The sequence below is a fragment of the Cetorhinus maximus genome, chromosome 2, assembly GCF_964194155.1.
Source record: "Cetorhinus maximus chromosome 2, sCetMax3.hap1.1, whole genome shotgun sequence".
In the NCBI taxonomy this organism is placed as follows: Eukaryota; Metazoa; Chordata; class Chondrichthyes; order Lamniformes; family Cetorhinidae; genus Cetorhinus; species Cetorhinus maximus.
This window is the reverse complement of record NC_135880.1, coordinates 88,018,843-88,044,457: the sequence shown is the minus strand read 5'-3', so window position 1 is coordinate 88,044,457 and position 25,615 is coordinate 88,018,843. Positions and strand designations below refer to the sequence as shown.

Genomic DNA, 25,615 nt, shown 5'->3' with positions numbered 1-25,615 from the left:
CTGGCAAACTGAATAACCAAGATGGTAGACAGGGCTTTAGATTAATGAGGGGATGGGGTGATGTGGGTTTAACAATAGCATAGATTCAAAAGAAGTTAGAGAATTGTCAATGATGTAGAGCGCAGTAACATTTTTTGTAAAAATAAGCAGAGTGGGTCAGGAAGGACAGAAAGCTTAACAAAGATAATGGGGAATTAGAGACTAAGGTGACACAGGAAAAAATAACACAAGTTGAAATTAAAGCCACTATATCTGAATGTGCAAAAACATTCACAACAATTTTTTTTTTCCTTCATACGGACTCGAAACGTTAACTGTGTTCCTCTCCGCAGATGCTGTCAGACCTGCTGAGTTTTTCCAGGTATTTTTGTTTTTGTTCTACAGTGTTACAACCCTGTCTCCCAATCCTTGTGAGTATGGTTTAGGTTTGTGTATATTTTTATGGACTTCTGCATCTTTTTGCCACTTTGTTTTGAAAGATTCATGTGATGGCATGACACAGGGATTATTCCTGTTGGTTCTTGCTTTTATGTCTTCACGCTGTTTTCCCTTAGTTCTGTTGAAGAGTCATACCGACTCGAAACATTAACTGTGTTCCTCTCCGCAGATGCTGTCAGACCTGCTGAGTTTTTCCAGGTATTTTTGTTTTTGTTCTACAGTGTTACAACCCTGTCTCCCAATCCTTGTGAGTATGGTTTAGGTTTGTGTATATTTTTATGGACTTCTGCATCTTTTTGCCATTTTGTTTTGAAAGATTCATGTGATGGCATGACACAGGGATTATTCCTGTTGGTCCTTGCTTTTATGTCTTCACGCTATTTTCCCTTAGTTCTGTTGAAGAGTCATACCGACTCGAAACATTAACTGTGTTCCTCTCCGCAGATGCTGTCAGACCTGCTGAGTTTTTCCAGGTATTTTTGTTTTTGTTTCACAACAAAATATATGCATTAATAGCACAAAAAGAAATAAATAGGTTTGACCTAATAACCATTATGGCAATGTGGTTGCAGAGACAAGGTTGCGAATTAAATATTCTAAGATACCTGACTTTTAGAAGAGATAGGCAAATGGAAAAGGAGGAGTAGTCCTGATAACAAAGGATGATATAAAAACAGTAGAGAGAAAGGATCAAGGTGTGGGACTGGATTTTCGTGGAGTCGCAACCTTTAAAAATTGTGGATGGGACCCAGATGCGGAAGGCCTGCCCCCATTTCTGACAGACCCAGTTTTTTCCAATAGTGGGAAAGGGGCTGGATGTGATTCACACAAGAGGGAAACCTGAACTCAGCAGGGCCATTTCAACTTAGCGCTGAGTTCAAACAGATCCCGTTTTGGTTGTTCCAAGGGCCTTAACCCGCAATGTGGGAGTCACAGATTGATGAAGTAGACTTAAGACTGAATTTTCACCTTGGTGTGCGGGTGCGCACCCGACACGCACGCGCGTGAAATAGTGCGCAATGATGTTGGGCAAGCGTCCAGGCATCATCACGAACTCACACAATATTTCGGTTGACAGGCGAATGTGGGGGTCGGCAGCGCGCCTGCCGACAATTAAGAGGGCTGTTAAGCCCATTAATAAATTAATTAAAGTAAATTTTTCCCTACTCGTTTAACCTTACGGTTGGCGGGCGGGTGAAGATGCCAAGTGGCCTTTGGATTTTTGAGGAAGCCTCATCCACGGGTGGGATAAGGTTTCCGATGTTAATTAAAAATAAAATAGAAATTTTAAAATTTAATTTCTAACATGTCCCTGCTCATGTGACTCTGTCACCTGAGGGGACATGTTTTCCTTTCTTTTTAAAACTGTTTTTCATGTGAAAAATCTTCAGCTCCCTGAGGCAGCTCTGTGCCTTCAAGGAGATTTCTGTGAGCGCACCCGTGCGCATGCACTGACTTCTGCGCTCACCCTCCTCCTGCCACCACCCCCCCAGCACCGAGGCAGCACTGAGTGTTTCAGCATGTGATTCACGCTGGCTGGCTATTAACTGGCCTGCCAGCATGAAATCATGGTCAGGGCCCAAATCAGGATCGTTACATGGCTCCCGTGCCTGCCCACCGCACCCACCCGACAAGAGGAAATCCTCCCCATAAACTTTCTTTAAAGGTGGATAGGTTTGTTTAACTGTCATGAGCTGAAGTTTTTTAAATTCCATGCTCTCTAAACTTAAAAAAAAACAGTCAGTGATTGTTAAAAAAAAACCCTGCTGGACTGCTTTGATTGACAGGCAAGCTGGTGTAGCATTATTTCAAGCAGTTTCAATAATATTATTCATTGACATTTCCCTAAAGCAGGGAGTATTGAGTTCACAGTTCGACTAATGGATTAAAGAGGCTATTAAATGATTAGGGGTATGAACAGTAGTATGTTTTCATAAGAGATGAACCACTTGAAGAGATTTAAAAGCTTTGATGCTTTCATGAATAGGAGTTTTTTCACAATCAAATCTGCATACCGAGACCTGTATTAGATTTTTAGAAGTCTTTTTTCATCTCAACATGGATCCTGAGGGCTGCCCATGGCGGTTATTGGATGAATTGGAATTAAGTTGACATAGGGGTATGAGGGGCCATTGCGAGTGGTTTGGTGTGGGGAGGGGGGGGGGGCCGGGGGGGGGGTGGTGGTTGTAGGTGAGGTCTAGTGGGCCTAGAATATTGAAAAACATCTAGGACCAAGTCTCAGAGAACTGAAGCGGACCTTCTAACCAACCTGCCTTGGCACTTGCCCTCCTCCTGTGTTCTCCTTGCATCTGCTTCCAGGGTCAGCATGCCCCACTTTATCCTGCACTCACTCCCCAGAATGAAAATCATGCAATTCGGGGCACATTTCACCAAGGTGGGTCCAGCGAGTCAGGAAATTTTGTCGGTAGTCAAAATTCAGTCCTTGGAGTTCGGGTGGAGTTAAGAAACAACATGAAATGGAAAACACTGGTGTGAATAATTTATAAGCAAGCCCCCTAACAATAGCTGTAGTTCAGGCAGAGTATAAACCAGGGAAGTAGAGGTGGGTGTAACAATAGAGTAATATAGTAATTTGGGGGGAATTTAATCTTCATGCAGACCGAGCAAACCCATAATGGTGCGTACCATACAAGAGGTTGTCACATTAAATTAGGATCACGGGATTGGAGATATGACCATGGATTAAAGATTGGCTAGCAGACAGAAAACAGAGAATAGGAATAAATAAGTTACTTTCAGGTTGGCTGTAATTAGTGCGTTACCGCAAAGATCAGTGCTTGAACCTCAGCTCAGTATTTACAATCTATATCAATAACCTAGATGAGAAGGCTGAATGTAATGTATCTGAGCTTGCTGATAATACAAAGTTAGGTGGGAAGGTAAGCTGTGAGTAAAATGCAAATAGACTGTAAAGTAATATATATATAGTTAAGTAAATGGGAAAGTATCTGGCAGATGGAACGTAGAGTGGAATTTTCCACTCCGGAGACGAAGGGCAGAATATTGCCGTTAGTGTGTGGGGGCGGGCCCAACATGGTGACGCGTAAAATGACACGCGATGACATCGGGCATGCATCCCAACATCATCGTGCGCCATTTCGATATTTCGTTTGGCAGGCACACGCCGAAGGTGGCTGCACGCCCGTTGAACTGTCAACAGCCTATTAAGGCCATTAAAAAAGAAATTAAAGTTGTTATCCATGCTGCCTGTCCAACTTTAAGGTTGGCAGACAGGCAAAGAGCCCAAGCGGCCTTCGTGTTTTTCAGGAAACCTCATCCACGGATGGGATGAGGATTCCTGAAACTTGTATAAAATAATAATTAATTAAATTTTGCAAAGTTCACAAACATGTGACACTGTCACTTGATGGGATATGTTTAAATAATTTTTCATTACCTTTATTAAATTTTTTTATTATCATCTTAATCTCCCTGAGGCAGCTCCGTGCCTCAGGGAGGTAGCTGCACTCTTTCACGTGCCGGAACGCGTATTACACTGGGCGGGCCTTATTTGGCCCGTCCATGCAAAATGGCGGCCCGCAGCTGATCACGGGCAGCGATCGGCTCCATGCCTGCCCCCGTCTACTCCCGCTCAGCCCGCCCAAGATAGGTAAGATTCAGCCCTACGTGCTGTGGCGGGCGTGAAAAGCAACATGTTTCCTGCTGGCCGGCCTGGCAGGCTTCCATGCCAGATGGTCTACTTTTCAGGTCATTATATGTGCACGAACGTGAAGCACATCATATCTTGTGGCGGGACGGGCTGGGATTCATTCGCCTCACCGTGACCTCATTGGACCGTCTTTCTGGGCACTATAAGACCATAATCCATAAGAGGTAGGAGCAGAAGTAAGCCATTCGGCCCATCGAGTCTGCTCCACCATTCAATGAGATCATGGCTGATCTGATAATCCTTAACTCCACTTTCCTGCCTTTCCCCCATAATCCTTGATACCCTTACTGATTAAAAACCTGTCTATCTCAGCCTTGAATATACTTAACGAGCCAGCCTCTATAGCCCTCTGCAGTAAAGAATTCCACAGATTAGCTACCCTCTGAGAGAAGAAATTCCTCCTCATCTCTGTCTTAAATGGGCAACCCCTTACTCTAAGATTATGAGCTCTGGTCCTAGACTCTCCCACAAGGAGAAACAACCTCTCAGCATCTATCCTGTCAAACCCCCTAAGAACCTTATATTTTTCAATAAGGTTGCCTAGCATTCTTCTCAACTCCAATAAGTATAGGCCCAGTCTACTCAACCTCTCCTCATAAGAAAATCCCTCCATTTCTGGGATGAACCTTCTCCGAACTGCCTCCAGTGCCAGTATATCTTTCCTTAGATAAGGTGACTAAAACTGTTCACAGTATTCTAGGTGTGGTCTAACTAGTGCCTTGTACAGCTGTAGCAAGATTACCCTATTTTTATACTCCATTCCCTTTGAAATAAAGGCCAACATTCCATTTGCCTTCCCTATTACCTACTGAACTTGTATGCTATACTTAAACCTCATCCGCACACATTATTCACTCTCTGCACCCCGGGACTGGACATGGCGAGTGATTGCCCCGGAAGGTAAGAAGCCTTGCGATGGGGGCACTATCCGAGATTGAGGAACACAGGGACATCCTTTATTCCCATGATGGCAGAAGGGGGTCCACTAAGCTCACCATGCGAGCTTGGGAGCAGGTCGCCAGGGCAGCCAGCGCCAATGCTACTCAGAAAAGGACTGTCATCCAGTGCAGGAATAGGATGAATGACTTCATTCGCTCCACCAGGGTAAGTCAACCTTCTCCTCACTCTCAACTATCACTCTCACAATCCATCAAGCCTTCACAGGGTTACAGCCCACAGGGATCTCACACACTACCAGCACAATGTACATCACCACTGACTCTCTCACACAAACTTTGACATCTTCGTATCTTCTCACAGTCCCTGTGACATAAACTCCTCCTGGACAATGTGGCAGAGGTGAGCCACCACATCCCTAGACATGCAAAGCCATCTACGGCATTGTCTCTCACTCATCTGGAGGTATGAGAGACGTCTTCTGTACACCCTTTGTCTTGACAGACACCTCCGCTCAATGGCTCTGTAAGCCTCAGCTTCTGGTTCTGGAGCTGGCCCTTATTCATCAGGGAGAGGCTCTTCACTTAGGCCAGCAACACAACAGCAACAGGCCCTTCTCCTCCTCCTTAGTTGCCTGCTTTCCAGGATGAAGGCAATGTTGTCTGCTCCATCCATGAGGCACTTACATTACATTACATTACATCCCCACTGAGTCCTTTGGAGGGCTATTACATCTTCCTGGAGCACCGGTAGGAGACCAACCCCCACCAACCCTCAGGACCGACGTGTGTGAAAGACTGACCACACTCTGCACACCATGTTGGGCACGACTGACACAGGATTGACAGGCCCTCTCCCTCCCTGGACGGGGACCAGTACAGGCAATCCAAGGCACCACCCTCTAAATTGTGGCACAGATCCACAGAACTGTCTCTGCTTTCTGGTCCCGACTAATTCCCCCTTTCCCCCATCCCTCCGAAACATGCCTTTGCCTCCCAGCCTCTTCCCTTGCTTTTGTCTTGTCTCACCCTGCCCCAGTCAAGCCTTTGCCTTCCAGCCCCTTTCCTTGCATCTGTTTTGTCTTCCCCACCCCCATTCATGCCTTTTCCCTCCAACACTTTCACCGCACTCCCCCTCCCCGCCTTCCCGCTGGCCTCTCATGGTAAGACTTGGCTCTGATCCTCACTTTGGCTTCCCACTGATCTTGCCTGCGGAGCCTTGGTACGGAGTCGGAGCAGCCGCGAGTGCAACGCAATGAAATGTAAGCGGACATACCTCGAGGTCACAAGTGAAGTGGTGCTTGCCAGGTGCACACCTGGTCGTGAATCACATCAGTCTAATTAGTCGCCATCGTGACCATTTGGTCTGGAGTGGGACCATGATTCTGGCGAGGTGCCTTTTAAATGAGTATTCATGATATGCAAATGTGGTCCCTGCATGGCGTGGCGGGTACCTGACCCACCGTGAAAGCCGGAAGTGGAAAATTGCGAACTATTTTTATGCCAGCGGAAACTGATCTCTGGCTGTTCCCCACATTTTCCTGTCCCAACCGCTGCTGATGGGACTGGAAGATCCCACCCACACTGTGGAGAAGTGTGAAGTTATCCACTTCGGAAGAAAAAATTGAAAAGCAGGATATCTTTATAAATGGTGAGAGAGTGTGAACTGCTGGTATGCAAAGGGACCAGGGTATTCTTGTGCATGGATCACAGAAAGGTAGCATTAATGTACAGCAAGCAATTAGGAAAGCAAATGGTATGTCAGCCTTCATTACAAAGAGATTAGAGTATAAGAGTAAAGAAATCTTACTGACGTCATGTAAGGCCTTGGTAATACCATACCTGGAATACTGCATCCAGTTTTGGTCTCCTTACCTAAGGAAGAATATACTTGCCTCAGAGGGATTGCAACAAAGTTTCGCTAGATTGATTCCCAAGATGAAGTGAGATTGAGTAGGTTAAGCCTATATTTTACACAACTCCTAGGTGCATTCAGTGGCGGTGGATTCTGAACCTGACAATCAAAATGGCATCATCAAGCTAGGCCAGTTGTTTGATAGGAGCCAGAATATCTTTTCAACAGACAAAATCCATCTCATTCAGCACAACTAGTGCCACTAGATTGATTTTCCCTTCCTTAGTTCTGGTACGCTGAGATCAATTGCAGTGGCACCACTGCCACCTTATGTGAGATCAGCTAACAGGGATAGAATTTGGGGCCTAACTGATAGACATATGACCCACTGGGGATAGTGTGCTGTAACACCAGGTCCCACTGTTCCCTGAGCTGCGACAAATGTGAAAAAGTTTGATCAAACCACCAGATTGCCCCAATTCTACCTAACTGCCAAATTTAATTTAGGTTAACAGAATACGAGCATCAGGTTTGTAAACTTAATAAGTAAATAACTGTTTATTGAACTAACTGTCATTAATCAGTGGCAAAAGAAAGAAAAATGAACTGCTAATTTATAGCTCTTTAACCTAAACTCTAATCCTTCTTAAATCCCTATCCACACACATACAAGACACAGAAAAACATGGATTTTAAGGGTGGGATAAAATAGTTCAATAGCGCCATTTCGGAGTGCAGGATTCAATGGGTTGATTTTGATCGATGTCTTCCAAATTCCTTTCAGTTCTTCCTGATGACATGAGGTGGTCTTCCAGCACCTTCAGTATTTAGTTCACTTGTTGAGCACTTGCCTTTCAATGTCTCTAACAGTGTTTTTCCTCTTTTGCCTCTTGACAGAGGTTTAGAGAGAGCAGGTTATAGAGATAAGAGAAGAAAAAGCCAGCTAGCTATTATTGTGGAATTACTGGAATCTTCCACACACAGCAGAAAGACGTTTTAGGTCTTGTTCCTTTCAGGCTAGGAGCTATTTGGCTGCATTGCTCTCATACAAAAACCTGGTCACCTGGTCAGGAACCAATTAAAACGCTGTTGCCAAGGAGCTCCCTTGGTCCAGGACTCCTTTCCAGCACCATCCTTGTCTTTCATGGCACACTCGGTTCCAGGACTGCAACATTGTATATATCTCTCATCCTGTTCCAGTGGACATGTCCTTCAAACTGTAGCCACTGCAATTCCAATTCACAGTCCAACAGAAATAAAAAGGTATGTTCTTTACACAGTATATCTCATGTAAATTATAGTCCTTATTCACTAAGCTATCAAGAAGCTCATTGCCAAGAATTTCTGAGTACAAACTATAGGGCCTATTTTCTGAATGCAGACGCCCAGCAACCAGCCTTGCTCACCAGTTGGACATATCAGACAATTGTGCATGCACATTCCATGTTTTTGCATTCAAAAAAAGGACAAAGTTGTGAGGAGCACACCCCAAAATTTCATGATTCATATAAGACTCTTAGTCTTATTACACTGAGATTGTGAATTTAGCAAAATTGGACCATTTAATTTCTATGGCCTTTCACACTAGAAGTCGCTGCAAGTTAGGGGGAGACAATGACATAGTGGCAATGACACTGGACTAGTAATATGGAGGCCCAGGCTAAATCTCCAGGGATTTGGGTTCAAATCCCACCACAGCAGCTGGTGGAATTTAAATTCAATTAATAATATAAAGCTACTCTCAGTAATGGTGATCATGAAACTATCATCAATTGTCTTAAAAACCCATCTGGTTCATTAATGTCTTTTGGGGAAGGAAATCTGTCGTTCTTATCTGGTCTCGCCTACCTGTGATTCCAGACCCACAGTAATGTGGTTGACTCTTAACTGCCCTATGAATTGGCCTAGTAAACTAATTAGTTCAAGGACAATTAGGGATGGCCAAAAAATGCTGGCCTTGCCAGTGATGCCCACATTCCATGAAAGAATAAATTAAGTTAGAGATCAAAATGGCACTGCACCCTCTAAAGGGCATCTGGGTCCTGTTTCAACAGGGTAAGCAACTGTGTATCGCCTGTAACCAATCTGATTGAAGTATTATTAATGAACAGTGCTGTGTCAGAAGTAGGAAGTGTAAGTTAGAATATTGAATTCAATGGGCTAGATTTTGCAGAGCCAGCGTTTGCCATAAAGGACGTCAAAGAGGTTCCCCCAAGTTCCTAAGTTCTCACATACTATAGTGGGCTAATCCAAAGGTTGCAGTGGGATTATCAACATTACTCCCAAGAATTTGCTACTTCAAATGCCATGTGGTGAGAATTTGGGCGAATTTCCCACTAATTCCAAATTTTACACCTGCGTTTTCAGGCATAAGGAACGTACTCTCAATTTGCAAATACTTAATGAGGAAACCCACACTATTTTAAAAGTTAAAATGGATTAACTTTTTAAAATTTCTCAACATGAAATCTTTTAAAAATCAGATAGATTTTACTTTCTTCCAAGATTTATGTTGTTTTAGTATGATTTCAGACTTTTAAAAATGATTTGACTGATCAAAATTATTTTTCTTTTTAAAAAACCTGTTTATATTTTAGATTTTCCAACACATTTTTACAGCAGCAGCCTTCATATTTCAGTTTTTATGGTGCGGTGGCAACAAGTCACACTCACCTCTGCCTGTGACACTCACCTGAACAAGTCTGCACTTCTGGGTTTTGCTGTAACCCATGCCTGGAAGGAATCCTCCCTGAAAGCTCTAGCAATTCAATCCTATTTGTGCTTACTTGTTTGCTTCTTTAGTTTAAATTATCTGGTCCTGTACCATCAAAAGGGACTATAGTGCTGTTGCCCCATTGATGGGTCAATTATAGATCAGAACACATCTGTTAGCATTTGAACTTGAAATGTATGTCAATTAATAAGAATATAGATTTAATTTTTATGTATCTTCCCTCCAAAGCTCCTTTTGTTCCTGTCCTCGAGCAAATCAAGTTAAAGATGCTCAACTCGCCTCCAAATCACTCCTTGGCCTGGTCTGAGTATCACCTCATGTAATAGTCCCAGCTACACTTTACGCTCCACTAATTCCAGATTACTAATGGTTCCCTGCTCCTTCCACTTCACCCCATCATTCACTCAACTATTTTGTCTTGCTACCTCCCTCCCTTCAAATGCCTCCTAGAAACTCATTTCTCTAATTGTGTCTTCAATCTTTTCCCATTTAAATTTATTCCTGCCTCCTGGTTAGTCCATCTTGTTGCTCTGTTAAGCATCCTGAGATATTCTATTATGTGCAAAGTGCTTTATAAGTTTAAGTTGTTTTTACTATTTTTTGTAGAATTCAAGAAATATTGGTAGGTAGCCCACCAATACAGCACATTGCTGTAACAGCATATTGGGTGATAGGATACCCAAGAGTAGGGAATTGCACCAAAATGGGAAAAGGCTACATCTGTCTATATGCATCTATTAAAGCCAGAGGTAATTTATATGCTGTGCAGGGCATCAACAGTCTAGAAGATATCTTACTAAGTATGTATTGGGGTATGAATGAACAGGTTTGTTCTCACAAAGCTATAAAACGCAGATTACATTGTCTTTTGTTACACATTTTAAATGTCACTTACTTTTAGTTACACACATTTTGTTAATGAAAGCAAACATATAATCCTAACTCAAAGATGCAAGTGATATTGTTAGTGCAGTACAGACTTCACAAATGTTTATCCAGTACATTGATACAAATCCCAGATTTTGCCATTATCAATGTTGTGCAAATATAATAAGAAATATTAGCTGCCCAGTTAGCTGGGAGTGTAACAGTACCTTCAAGACTTTGACTGCATAATATATAACTGAAATACATCTTAAGTTCTCTCTGGGGCCAATTGGATGTTACTCTGTTTTAAAAGATAAAGAAGAAAAATGACAAGAAGAAGAGTGTTCATTACCTTGACAGCATGTGTTGACTGCACTGATTCGTCATCTGCCAAAGAGTGTACACTGGCTTCTGTCTCATCTGGGGACCTCTGTAACACAAAGTAATTGATCAAATTAGCTCAAAAATCCATCCCACACAGATCATTTAGCCAGGATAGCTTATTAGTTCTCTACAGATATCATTATTCTGAGAGAAATGTCTGACATATTAAAACTCCCATTAAAATACTAAGCGAGCCTGAAAAGAATTTGACCTTTTTGGAGATTTGCACCCATCATGCAAACTGGTACTCAATTATGGTTTGTTACATGTATACCCTTGGGAGAGACTGTGCTGAAATATTTTCTTCGGTATAACTTATTACTGTATGTAGCGCCATTGAAGCTGCAGACAATCTGACATGCAAGCGTATGATCGTAAATATTTTGAATAACCATTGATTTGTGTTAAGTCTACAAAGAAAGTCAATTTAAAAAGCATTAGAATGTGCTATTAATGAATCACATTTTTCTCCTGATGTACATTTCCACAATTTTATGTTGTCATAAATAACAAATGTCATTAGGGTTTAGATTTGTTTCAAGATGCCTGTCATCATTATTTTCCAGTAGTTATCAAAAATTGCATAAAACACCTCAGCCTTCTGCAAAAGCTTATCATTCAGAACATTAGGTTATATCATAAAGCACTAATAAAAATATTTACGCTTAAAATCAGAACACTTCATATAAACAAGCAAGTGTATAATTTATAAGGCCAACGGGAGAAGAATTAAAAACACATTGGAGATTTTTTGCAGTATCAGGGATATGTGAAAAACAAAATCACAAAATGTTGTGCTACAAGAGTCTATAACCTTTGTTATGTACCAAAATATTATGATGTCCTTGACTAAGGCGACGTGGAATCGCTAGAGTGGTTTTGCTGCTATCAATAGACATTTGAAGTGTCAAGGCCTTGTCAAGTTGTTCATTGAGCAGCTCTTTCTCCTGCACCAAAGAAAAGCAGAATTGGCCTTATGAGAAACAAAGGCCGGGATTTTCTGTGCCCATTGGCGTTGGGCTTGTTCAGTGGCGTGAGCGGTTAATATGGCATGATCGATTTCATGACGGCGTGTAACCAGTTTGCGATCATCCACTCAGCCCGCCGATGGCAGGCTGCGTTCTCCACCATTGGACATCGGGAACCTGGTTGTAATACATCAGCATATCATTATTAAGCCAGCCCACCAGAATCGTCCCGCCACTGAGTAGGTGGGAAAATGCGCCAACGTGTTTCACAACAGCACATAAGCGATGTGCACTTGGGACTTGAAGGTTTGTTTGCCTACATGCTTCGGTCAGCACTCGCAGTCATCAGCGCCAGGCTTCACAAACAGCACATCACTTTTAGGGGGGCTCATGGCAGGTCTCTACCTACCAGATATGGGTGGCTTTCAATAGCTGCAGGGCTAAGGCTTACTTGGTGAAGGGGAGGAAGTGGCCTCAGGCAAGGGAAGAGGCTGCAGGATGATGGCTGTACTGGGGAAGGAAGCTAACCTAGGGTGTTTGGGGGCGGCACATGTTGATCTGTGCAAGTGGCCTCAAGATGGTGATGCCTGAGGAGGCAGTCTCCAGAGGAGATGAGGCCAGATGGACATGTGAGGGTATGTGTTTGAGAATGGGTGGTGATGTCCCTTGAACTGGCAATGAGTGAGATGCCAGTGAGTGTGCGATGGGCTTCAGTATGTGAGTTTAGAGTGATGAGATGATTGTCATACCCTGGCTGCATGGATGAAATCATTCATCCTCTATTGGCATTGGATAGCCAACCTCTTCTGCGCAGTATTGGCACTGCCATCGCCTACCAAACCTTATTGGTAATGTTGCTGCCCCTCCTGCAGCCAGAGTGGGGGTAGAGGACATCACAGCGGGCCTCCATGGCGTCCAAAGGGTGTTCGAGGGCTACAATCTTTTTGTCTTTCAGGGCCATGTCTTGTTTGCTGCAGTCCTGGGCTGGAAGCATTGAGCGCTTACCCACCTGCTACCGTACTTAGTGCAAATCTGGGACAATTCACCCAAAGTTTCAATAAAAAATAATTCCATTGCATTCAAATTAAACAGTGAACACACAAAATTAACTTACTTGTAGGTTTAACAACAAAAATTGTCAATAGCTACATTGTTATAATTTTCAGAATGACTGGAAAATTCCACAGACTGCTCCTGCTATAGCAGCGTTACTCTGTTGGAAGCATGGATGTTTATTCATGTAAATGAGGTTTCCACCAACAGAGCAGGGGCAGCTCTGAGGAATTTCCAGGTCTATGTGGTTTTTGTCCTAAAAATGTAATGGGGCGCTGATCTCAGTACAAATTCCAGGGTACATCAATAGTGTTTCCTGGGCCAGAATTTTTACCTCGTTGGGCAGGTGCACACCTGACCCGAACGGGTGTAAAATTATGCAAGATGCTGTTGGACGAGTGTCCTGACATCATCGCGAACTTGCACAATATTTCGGTCGGCGGGCATGCAGGGAGTCGGCAATGCGCCCTTACGGTTGATGGGCAGGTGAAAAGGCCAAGCAGCCTTTGCACTTTTTAGCAAACCTCATCCACGTCTGGGATGAGGTTTTCAACAACAAATAAAAATAAAATTAAAATGTTAACATTTCATTAATAACATGTCCCTGCTCATGTGACAGATTATTATACACTGTCACATGAGGGGACATGTTCTGAATAATTTTTTTTTTCCTTTTCTCTTTTTTTCAAAGTTTCACATTGAACATAATCTCCCTGATGCAGCTCCGTGCCTCAGGTAGATTTCTGCGCTCTTTCACGCGCATGTGCAAAAGAGCGCAGGCCCCAACTTTCTCTCCTCCCCCTGCCCGCACAGGTAGTGCTGAGCGCTACTGGGCACGCGTCATGTTGGGTGGGCCTTAATTGGCCCATTCTCGTAAAATGGTGGCAGGCAGCCGATTGTGGGCGGTGATCGGCTCCACGTCCGCCCGCGCCCGCTCCCGACCAGCCCGCTCGGTGGGGAGAAAATTCTCCCCCAGGTCTTTTACCTTCATAAAGGCTTACTCTTCTGTTGGCATCCAGTTCCAGCATCTATCACTGCTCAACAGTGCAATCAAGGGTCTTGTGACATCAGAAAGGTTGGGTAGGAGCCTGCCAAGATAATGTATCATGCCTAGGATCCTGCGCAATTCTGAGACATTCTCTGGAGGCTTCATCTCTATGACGGCCTGGACCTTCTGTTTGCTTATTAAACTGCAATTACTTTAATTGATTAAATAAAAAACTGGTTTAAAGGCAAAAGTTAGTGATTTACTGGAATTCACTTTACAGAGGAACTTTAAGTTTTGAACTTTTCTTTTTTAACTCGGGAATGGACTGAGAAAGTGAAGCTGCCCAGCTCGCACTCTCTTTACCTTGCCTGAGATAGAGTGGCTAACAGTATCCAACTAGGAATCTTCATCTCAATGGAGCTTGTCTGCCTGTCTTTGGAAACCTAAGAAGCTGAGACAAGAAGGATTGATCTGACTCTATCTTCCTCCATGCCGAAGCTCCGTTGGTGAGAACCTCCAGGCATCTACTGGGACTAACGATCTGTCTTCACATGACAGAACTCCAGATCAACAGTGTTGAAACCCTGTGAACTTTATCCTTTGTTTTCTAAAGTCTCTTCTTCATCTCTGCAGAGACCCTATCTGTTTGTCGTTTGTTTGATATGTGTGTTACACTTCCAGGTTACAAGTTATGTGTTAAACAGTTCTTGCAACTCGTTTAAAATAAAGGAGTTTTGTTTTATAATAAATCAATCATTCTGAGTTTATTGAAGGAAGCCTGGTTAAAATCTCTTATTCTGGGCCTAACAGTAGTGAAGGTAAATCATTGGCCATTTTGGTGAGTGAAGTAAACTTTTAAACTAATGGTATGGCCTGTACAGTAGTGGGGCTAGATAAACTGTGCACTCCTTCCATCCCAGTCGTACAGAAGTATTAAAATAAAGTAATATCAGGGATGTGATATAAATACACTTTATTTTATTGCTATTTCTTACGGCATGTAAGTAAATGAAGGAACGGTTTTTTTTATCTTATAATGCAATGATGGAAAGCACGTTTTAGAAGCCAGTTTAAAACTTGCTATGTGTTATCAGTGAGAGACATTCACTTTGACATATGGACTGATTTAATTGAGATCCAGTATCATACTCGAATAGCATCATCCAGGATACTCCAAAATCATCCTGGAGGACAAAGACAATCCTAGGCACTTTTTCCCTATGACAAACAGTACCCTTAAAACCCTCTTCCCCTTTGCTTCTACCCTCCCCTCAAATATCAAATGTGAGGAACTCATGGACTTTTGGCCCGAATTTTCGTTCCCGAGTTGGTAGTACAGAGTCGGGACAATTTCTGTCTCCCCAACCCTGGCCAGGAGAAAGTGCCCCGGCAGGTCAGATTTTCAATTCAGGCGGGGCTGATAATGGGAGTTGTGGCGGGAGACTCCAGGACAAGTGTGGAGGCTGTCGAGTGCAGAAGCAGGCCGGGCAGAAGGCCTGCCTCAGTGTACAGGCTTTGTGTAAAATTTTAAAATAAAATAATAAACATAAATCAACCCTCTAGTCCTCACCCTCCCACACACTCCCTGTGCCCCATCCATGCCAATGCATGCCACCTCATGTCTCAACCATGGCCCTTCATACCATCCATGCCAACCTATGCTCATCCCCTATGACCTCTCATACTCACCATGCCAATCTATGCCCTCTACTCATCCTCCATGGCCCTTTATAGCCTCTATTCCAACTTAGTGCCCACACATGCCAACCCATGGCCACCAACAACCAACCACTACTATTTGCCCTTACACCTACTAAGCCAACTCACCCATTATCTACCATGGGCAGACCTCAGGATCCGTGCTGAGATGAGATAAAATAAAGTTAAGTGTCCATTGAAGAATTCAGCATTAAAAATCCACTCTAATTGACAAAAACCCATTTACCACATTTAATTTCCTTGAATTCCTTATAAAAACAAGCCTCAAAATTCATTGTCCCAGTTCAAAGAGTCTATAACCACTTAGAGCTGTCAATGAAACTGTGAAATGAGAGACACCCCACTGTAGTATTGGAAGGTTACGAAATCAGTCATGCAGCACTAATTCAGTAATGAAAGGCTTCAGGCTCATGCCAGCAGACAAAGTAAAATAGCAAGCATTGATTCTCTTTAACATTGCATACAGTTTTTCTTCAAACTTTTAAGGGGCAGGAATTTTAAATGGCTTGACAACTTGACAATTCCTTTTCACAATTCCTTTTGAGAGTTCCAGTAAGCTTGACAGTTCCAATGAGCTTAACAGCCATTAGATTTATACACCCTTTGCACACATTCATGTTTAATTTTAACAATTCCAAAGGGCACCTTACCTTGCTCAAATGGCATCTTACCTCTCCCAAAGGGCACTTGATCTCTCCCAAAGGGTACCTTATCTCTCCAAAACAGTATCCCGCCTATCCAAACAACTCCACAAAGTTTATACCTGCTCCTAACAAGTCTAATCTGTACGCATCATGTGTCCCACACCTAGCTGATGGAAATCCAACATGGCTGGAGGCAGATGTTGTTTTATGTGAGGAGCTGCCTCCATGAACCATAGGTGTGCAACTTAGAACCCGCCCCAATTCCCCTCCCCCATGAAAATGTTAGGTGCCTTGTTCAGGGTCGCAACTTGCTGCCTTTGTGGCTCTCCAACTTTATGAAAATTCAGGCCTTCAGGTCCAATTTTGAGACCATCCATGCAGCTGCCTCCTGTCCACTGCCCCAAGTCTTCAGCCCTTTCTAATGCAGGATTCCTAAGATTTTGCAGTTTCGTGCTTACCTCCCCTCTCCAAACTAAATTAATTTCTGAGTCCTAAAATAAAAGCAAAATACTGCAGATGCTGGAAATTCAAAATAAAAAGAAATAAGGCAGCACCTGTGGAGGGAGAAACAGAGTTAACATTTCAAATCCATATGATCTTCTTCAGAGCTGATGTGAGGTAGAAATGTGATGGATTTTATACTGTTAATGGGGTGTGCTGGATGGTGGAGCACATGGAGCAAAACTGAAGGTAAGGGATAGGTTTCCATTTTGCTCTCATGCTTACATTTCCATCCTTGGCCTATTGCAATGTTCCAGTGAAATGCAATGCAAACTGGAGGAATAGCACCTCATCTTCAGATTAGGCACTTTACAACCTTCCGGACTTAACATTGAGATCAAAAACTTCAGACCACAAACTCTGTCCTCCATTTTGATCTTTTTACATTTTTTTTCCAAATTTCTTCCCCCCACAAGGCCATCTGTAACTTGTTCTTATGTTTTGCTTTCACAGAGCGCTGACCCTTGTTCAGCCATTAACGCATTCTGCTACCTTGCCTTTATGTCACTATTAGTACATTCCCTAGTCTTTAACACTATCATCAACACTCCCTATGTCTTGTGTCCATGACATCTTTGTCAAATCTCTCCTAAGCTCCCACCTATCCCTGACCTTCTATTTTGTTCCACCAGCTTCACCCACCGCCCCCCTCTCTTCAACAGGGAAGGTGATGGTGTAGTGATATTGTTGCTGGACCAATAATCCAGAGACCTAAGGTCATGCTCTGGGGACCCGATTCGAATACAGCAGCGGATTTGAATTCAATAAAAATCTTGAATTAAAAGTCAATTGTTGTAAAAACCCATCTGGCTCACTAATGTCTTTTAGTGTAAGTAAATATGCCATCCTTACCTGGACTACATCCTTGCCTGATTTCAGACCCACAGCAAAGTGGTTGACTCTGAAATGGCCTAGCAAGCCACTCAGTTGTATCAAACTACAACAAAGTAACAGAAAAGGAATGAAACCGGACAGACCACCTGCCATCGATTAAGGCACCAGAAACAACAACAGCAATCTCAGCCCTGGCGACCCTGAAAAGTCCTCCTTACTAACATCTGGGGGCTAGTGCCAAAATTGGGAGAGCTGTCTCACAGACTAGTCAAGCAACAGCCTGACATAGTCATCCTCATGGAATCATACCTTACTGTTAATGTCCCAGTCACCACCATCACCATCTCTGAGTATGTCCTGTCCCACTGACAGGACAGAACCAGCAGAGGTGGCGGTACAGTGGTATACGGTCAAGAGGGAGCCGCCCTGGGAGTCCTCAACTCTGGACCCCATGAAGTCTCATGGCATCAGATCAAACATGGACAAGGAAACCTCCTGCTGATTACCACGTACCGTCCTCCTTCAGCTGACGAAGCAGTGCTCCTCCATGTTGAACTGAATGAGGAAACACTGAGGATGGCAAGGGTACAGAATGTACTCTGGGTGGGGGACTTAAATATCCGTCACCAAGAGTGGCTCGGTAGCACCACTACAGACTGAGCTAGCCGAGTCCTAAATAAGATAGCTGCTAGACTGGGTCTACGACAGGTGGTGAGGAAACCAACAAGTGGGAAAAACATACTTGACCTCTCCCTCACCAACCTGCCTGCCGCAGATGCATCTGTCCATGACAGTGTTGGTAGGAGCGACCACCGCACAGTCATTGTGAAGACAAAGTCCCACCTTCACATTGAGGATACCCTCCACCGTGTTGTATGGCACTACCACTGTGCTAAATGCGATAGATTTTGAACAGATCTAGCAACTCAAGACTGGGCATCCACGAGGTGCTGTGGGCCATCAGCAGCAGCAGAATTGTACTCGAACACAATCTGTCACGGCCTGGCGTATCGCCCACTCTACCATTACCATCAAGCCAGGGGATCAACCCTGGTTCAATGAAGAGTGCAGGAGGGCATGCCAGGAGCAGCACAAGGCATACCTAAAACTGAGGTGTCAACCTGGTGAAGCTCTGACACAGGACTACTAGCATGCCAAACAGCATAAGCAGCAAGTGATAGATAGAGCTAAGTGATCCTACAAACAACAGATCAGATCTAATCTCTGCAGTCCTGCCGCATCGAGTTGTGAATGGTGATGGACAATTAAACAACTCACTGGAGGAAGAGGCTGCGCAAATATCCCCATCCTCAATGATGGAGGAGGCCATCACGTCAGTGCAAAAGAAAAGGCTGAAGCATTTGCTGCAATCTTCACCCAGAAGTGCTGAGTGGATGATACATCTTGATCTTCTCTGGAGGTCCCCAGCATCACAAATGCCAGTCTTCAGCCAATTCGATTTGTTCCACGTGATATCAAGAAATGGCTGAAGGCACTGGATACTGCAAAGGCTATGGGCCCTGACAATATTCCGGCAATAGCACTGAAGACTTGTGCTCCAGAACTTGCCACACCCCTAGCCACGCTGTTCCAGTACAGCTACAACACTGGCATCTACCCGGCTATGTGGAAAATTGCCTGATATGTACACAAAAGCCAGACAAATCCAACCCGGCCAACTACCGCCCCATCAGTCTACTCTCGATCATCAGTAAAGTAATGGAAGGGGTCATCAACAGTGCTATCAAGCAGCACTTGCTTGGCAAAAGCCTGAGCACTGGCACCCAGTTTATGTTCTGCCAGGGCCACCCAGCTCATGGCCTCATTACAGCTTTGGTTCAAACAGGGACAAAAGAGCTGAACTTCTGAGGTGAGGTGAGAGTGACTGCCCTTGACATCAAGACCACATTTGACCGAGTGTGGCATCAAGGAGCCCGAGCAAAACTGGAGTCAATGGGAATCAGGGGGAAAACTCTCCACTGGTTGGAGTCATACCTAGCACAAAGGAAGATGGTTGCATTGTTGGAGGTCAGTCATCTCAGCTCCAGGACATCACTGCAGGAATTCCTCAGGGTAGTGTCCTCAGCCCAACCATCTTCAGCTGCTTCATCAATGATCTTCCTTCCATCATAAGGTCAGGGGTGGGGATGTTCGCTGATGATTGCACAATGTTCAGCACCATTCATGACTCCTCAGATACTGAAGTAGTCCATGTCCAAATGCAGCAAGACCTGGACAATATCCAGGGTTAGGCTGACAAGTGGCAAGTAACATTCGCGCCACACAAGTGTCAGGTAATGACCATCTCCAACAAGAGAGAATCTAACCATCGCCCCTTGATGTTCAATAGCACTACCATCTCTGAATTCCCCAATTATCAACATCCTGGGGGTTACCATTGACCAGAAAGTGAGCTGGGCTAGCCATATAAATACTGTGGCTACAAGAGTAAGTCAGATGCTAAGAATCCTGTTATGAGTAACTCACCTCTTGACTCCCCAATGCCTGTCCACCATCTACAAGGCACAAGTCAAGATTGTGCTGGAATATTCCCCACTTGCCTGGATGAGTGCAGCTCCCACAACACTCAAGAAGCTTGACACCATCCAGGACAAAGCAGCCCGCTTGATTGGCACAACATTCACAAACATTCACTCCCTCCACCACCACACACAGTAGCAGCAGTGTGTACCATCTACAAGATTCACTGTAGGAATTCACCAAGGCTCCTCTGACAGCAGTTTCCAAACCCACGACCACTACCATCTAGAAGGACAAGGGCAGCAGATGGATGGGAACACCACCACCTGGAAGTTCCCCTCCAAGTCACTCAGCAGCCTGACTTGGAAATGTACCGCTGTTCCTTCACTGTGGCTGGGTCAAAATCCTGGAACAACCCCCCTAACAGCATTGTGGGTGTACCTACACTACATGGACTGCAGCTGTTCAAGAAGGAGGCGCACCACCTCCTTCTCAAGGGCAACTAGGTATGGGCAATAAATTCTGGCCTTGTGAGCGAAGCCCACATCCCATGAATGAATAAAAAAAACATTTGTACCTCTCTTCAGCACTGAAGAAGAGTCATTCAGGCTCAAAACATTAATTCTGTTTCTCTCTCCACAGAAGTTGCCAGACCTGTTGAGTTTTTCCAGCATTTTCTGTTTTTATTTCATTAGTGAGTCCCATCTTCCATTCCCTTCACTAATTTCCTGACCACTAGTCTTGCCTTTCTGCTCTCTGGTTAATGGTCCCCTTTCTTCAGGCACTATATATGCTCCATGAAAAACTTGACCATTGACCTGCACCTCAAAAAAACCTACTCTTGACCCTTTATTCCTCTCCAAATACTGTGCAATCTCCAACCTCCTTTTTTCAACAAAGATTCTTGAATGTGACATCGTCTCCTAACTCCACCCATCTCTTTTGAATTTTTGTTGCTCAAATCTATCCAGTTCAAAGTCCATTTTTCTCACAACAACAAAATGACTCAAGGCAAAGTGATGATTGACATGCTTTTTCACTTTGACAAAGGTGCATTATCCTTTCTTCTTCTCTCCACAGTACGAAATACAAGTTCAATGCTATCCTCCAGTTCCTTTCCCCATTCTCCTGCTCCATGGAACTGCCCTTGAATTGATTCAACTACTGCCAAGACGAATAATATGGTTCATCTAGGGCAATCACTTTCCTTCCTTCTCTCATCACACCCTCCTATCCCCCACCATCCACATGAGAGTTTCCCAGGGGTCTACCTCTCTTTCTTATCGAATGCTACCCTTTGATGACATTACCTTGAGGCATGGAGTGAAGTTTTACAGCTCTGCTAATGATTCACGATTATATCTATCGCAATTACCTCTGTGCTGTCAGACTTTCTGTCCCTTATCAAATCTTGGATGAGTCACAACTTCAACCAGTTTGATTTTAGGAACATTGAAGCCATCATCTCTGGCACCTATCACAATCATCACTGCCTTGCCAACAATTCCATTCCCTTCCTCACCCATCCGACTGCCCATTGCCCATAACTCTCACATTCTGCCTAACCATGTGCTGACATTTAACTCCCTTTTACTTCCCATCACCAAGTTGATGACGACCCACATTTTCGGCTCCCATCATGGTGAAAATAGCAGAACTGTCCAAAAATCACAAGTCCCACCCTGAACATGGCACTTCATATTTTCACGGGGGTGGGAATGGGGGCGGTGTGCATTTCACACATGTGTATTTTATAGAGGCAGCTGACTATTTCAATCATCAGCTACCTCCACTGAAGTGGAATTCTGGTAGACTTGGAATGTGAAACCCTAAGTGTGCAAATTAGACCTGGCAAGAGCAGGTCTGAATTTTGTGAATTTGTTTGGATAGCCAGAGTACGCCTTTGGATCTGGTCCCGGGACACCTTTGGGAGAGGTTAGGTGCGTTTTGGGGGAGGTAAAGTGCCCTTTGCAATTGTTAAAATTAATCATAAATGTGCATAAAAAGTGAATAAACTCATTACTGTCAAGCTCATTGGAACTGTCAACAGACCTGTCAAAATCATCTGTCAAAACTGTCAGATGTATCTGCCAAGAGAACCTGTCAAAAGTGTCAAGAGAACCTGTTAAAGGGACCTGTCAAAAGTGTCAAGAGGATCTGTCAAAAGCACCTGTCAAAGGGAGCTGTCAAGCTATCAAGGCATTTAAAAGTCCTGCCCTTAAATTTTTGAAAAAATGGGCCTCAAGTGTTCAAAAAAATGCTTGCTATTTCACTTTGTCTTTTGACATCAGCCTGAGGGGTTCCTTTACTGGCTTAGTGCTGCATGGCTAATATTGCAACTATCCATTATCGCAGTAGGGTGCTTGCCATTTCAGTTTGATTGACAGCTACAAGGGATTTTGGACTCTTTGATGTGAGATTATGAATTGTTGTTATAAGTGATTGTGCATTTGAATGAAAAGTTTGTTGTTACAAGGCTTTGTGTCGTTGAAGGAATATAAATGCAATAAGTGGGTTTTTATAAATGAGTGTTTATTTCAATATGGTGAAGTCTGCAATAGATACTTGGAACTTTATTTGATAAAACGTTATTTTATCTCATCTCTGCATGGGTCCTGAGTGCCCATAATGGATACTCAGTGAGCTGGCATGGTTAGTGTAATGGCAAAGGGTGGTGGGTGGGAGGGGCATGGGTTGGCATGATTTAGAACTAAGTTGGCATAGGCGCTATAAAGGACCAAGGGGGTTGAGTGGAGGAGCATAGGTTGACATTGGGGCTATAAAGGAAATAAAGAAGATTGTTGTGGTTGTTGGAGGTCAGTCATCTCAGCTCCAGGACATCATTGCAAAGTTCCTCAGGGTAGTGTCCTAGGCTCAACCATCTTTAGCTGCTTCATCAATGATCTTCCTTCCATAATATGGTCAGAAGTGGGGACGTTCACTGCTGATTGCACAATGTTCAGCACCATTCACGACTCCTCAGATACCGAAGCAGTTCATGTCCAAATGCAGCAAGATCTAGTCAATATCCAGGCTTGGGCTGACGAGTGGCAAGTAACATTCATGCCACACAGGTGCCAGGCAATGGCCATCTCCAACAAGAGAGAATCTAATCATCGCCCCTTGATATTCAATGACATTACCATCACTGCATCCCCCACTATCAACATCCTGGAGGTTACCATTGACCAGAAACTGAACTGGACTAGCCATATAAATACTGTGGCTACAAGAACAGGTCAGAGGCTAGGAGTCCTGTGGCGATTCTACAAGGCATAAGTCAGGAGCATGATGGAATACTCCCCACTTGCCTGGATGAGTGCAGCTCCAACAACACTCAAGAAGCTTGACACCGTCCAGGACAAAGCAGCCTGCTTGATTGGCTCCCCACCTACAAACACTCACTCCCTCCACTACTAAAGCACAGTGGCCGCAGTGGATACCACCCAAAAGGTGCACTGTAGAAACTCACCAAGGCTCCTTAGGCAACACCTTCCAAACCCACGACCATTACCATCTCGAAGGTAGACACATGGGAACACCTCCACCTGGAATTTCCCCTCCAAGCCGCTCACCATCCTGACTTGGAAATATATCGCCATTCCTTCACTGTCACTGGGTCAAAATCCTGGAACTCCCTTCCCAACAGCACTGTGGATGTACCTACACCACATGGACTGCAGTAGTTCCAAAAGAGCTCACCACCACCTTCTCAAGGGCAGTTAGGGATAAATGCTGGCCCAGCCAGCGAAGGCCTCATTCCTTGAATGAATGAAAAAAGAGTCTGGGGGGGTGGGTGTGGGTGCATTGCTGGGATGGGAGCATGAGAGATCATAGGGGATGGATGGGGAGTGTAGCTTGGCATAGTGGCTGTAAAGGGACATGTGGTTGGGTTGGGACATAGCTTGACATAGGAAGCATGAGGTGCCATTTGGAGTGAGTGGGGGGCATAGCTTGGCATAAGGGCTATAAAGGACCATGGGGTGGGTGGGGGGGGATAGATTGGCATGGAGTCATGAGAGACCATAAGGGGTGGATGGTGAGCATATCTGGGCATGGGGGGGCCATGGCAGTCAGTGGGGAGCATAGCTTGGCACAGGGAGAATGATGGGCCATAGGCTGTTGTGGGGCTGGGGGGTGGTTAGGTAAGGTGGCATGGATTGACATTGGTGGAGCATGGGAAATGTGTGTGGGATGAGTGGGAGTGAGGGCTGGAGGGATGTTTCATGCTTTATTCTTTTATTAATATTTCGGGCACAGTGCTGGATCCCTGAGGTTGGCCTTCCACCCAGCATGCATCTGCACCTGGCCTGCTCCTCAGTTCTTCCAGGGTCACTTCTAGTCCAGCCCACACCCCCATCTCCTGGACCAACGTCCAGGGAGCCATTTTTAAATGCCTGGTTCATGGGGCCAGGAATTCTCCAGTCTCTGTGCACCTGACCCGGGATGGAAAATCTGGGCTAAAGCATCTCACAAGAGCCTTGTTAGAAAAATTCAAGCACCTGAACACTACTCACTGGAGCTCACTCCTTAAACCTTCCCACTTTCTCTTCACTTTTCAAAAGCTCAAGACCCACTTTATTGACCAATGAAGCTATCTAATCTCTATTGGCCTGGAATCTGTTTTCCTTGCACCTATGTGAAGTAGGTTACAACATTTTCTCTCATTAAAGGCAATATATAAATGCAGGACTGCTGTTGTAAAGCAGCAAAAACAGCTAAGGCCTTTGATTTCAAATGTTCAGAGGAACTTATGCATATATATTGAGGCTGTTTTTCCATTTTGGCTAAGGGGTGCGATCACATCAAACTAGATCCCACTAGGGCTTGTGTCTTTTAACTACAGTTTCAGTAATCAGTGCATTGTGGGAGCAGCTTATACATTGGGTGCATGTGAACTACCTGCATTCTTAACCTCTCCCTCCACAGTACAGTGACTATCACAAATCAGCAGTACACATGTTTTTCATTTTTCTAACATTCTTAAAGTTCTAATGAGCTGTAGTTCAACATGACCTTTTCTATAAATGTTATTTTAACACATTGATAGTTCCATCCATGTAAGCAGTTGCTGTCAGTCTCAGTTTGAGGTACTTTAGGGCCACAGTAGCATCTAATCATTATAAGAAAATTAATTTAAATATTGTATTTCTCAATGTTTGCAGACCCATAAGAAATTTTTTAGCAGTATACTAACTACTTCTTAATCCAAGACATTGAGACTGGTAACTTCTTGGTTTATTTAATACAGGTTTGTCCTTTGACAGTTAAAAATTAAAGAGATATGTCAATTTTAAACCTTCTGCCCATCCTTAATTTTAAACCCAAATATTACCCAGCTTGCACTTTCCTAAACTCACAACATTCAAAAAGTAATACAAGTTATACCTATGAGGGAGGAAAGTCAGCAACTGCTGTGTCACAAAAATAATATATTGACATGACCCTACTTTACCTTTCTGGTTTGCAAAGTAAATTAGTGCAGGAAGAAATAAAATGTTTGTGATTTTTGAAAATGAAAAGTAATATCGCTCCAATCAAATATTTTAAAAAATATGTCAA

General features: G+C 44.0%; 1 protein-coding gene across 1 annotated transcript in view; it reads right to left on the bottom strand.

Moving 5' to 3' along the window:
• Nucleotides 1–10,749: 10,749 nt before the first annotated feature.
• Nucleotides 10,750–25,615, bottom strand: part of LOC144691231 (uncharacterized) — a 341,534-nt gene continuing 326,668 nt past the window's right edge. The window contains exons 18-19 of the mRNA XM_078559280.1: nt 10,834–10,911; nt 10,750–10,782 (exon numbers count right to left, since the gene is read on the bottom strand). Of these exons, the coding sequence (XP_078415406.1) occupies nt 10,750–10,782; nt 10,834–10,911 (111 nt within the window). The remainder of the gene's footprint in view (nt 10,783–10,833; nt 10,912–25,615) is intronic.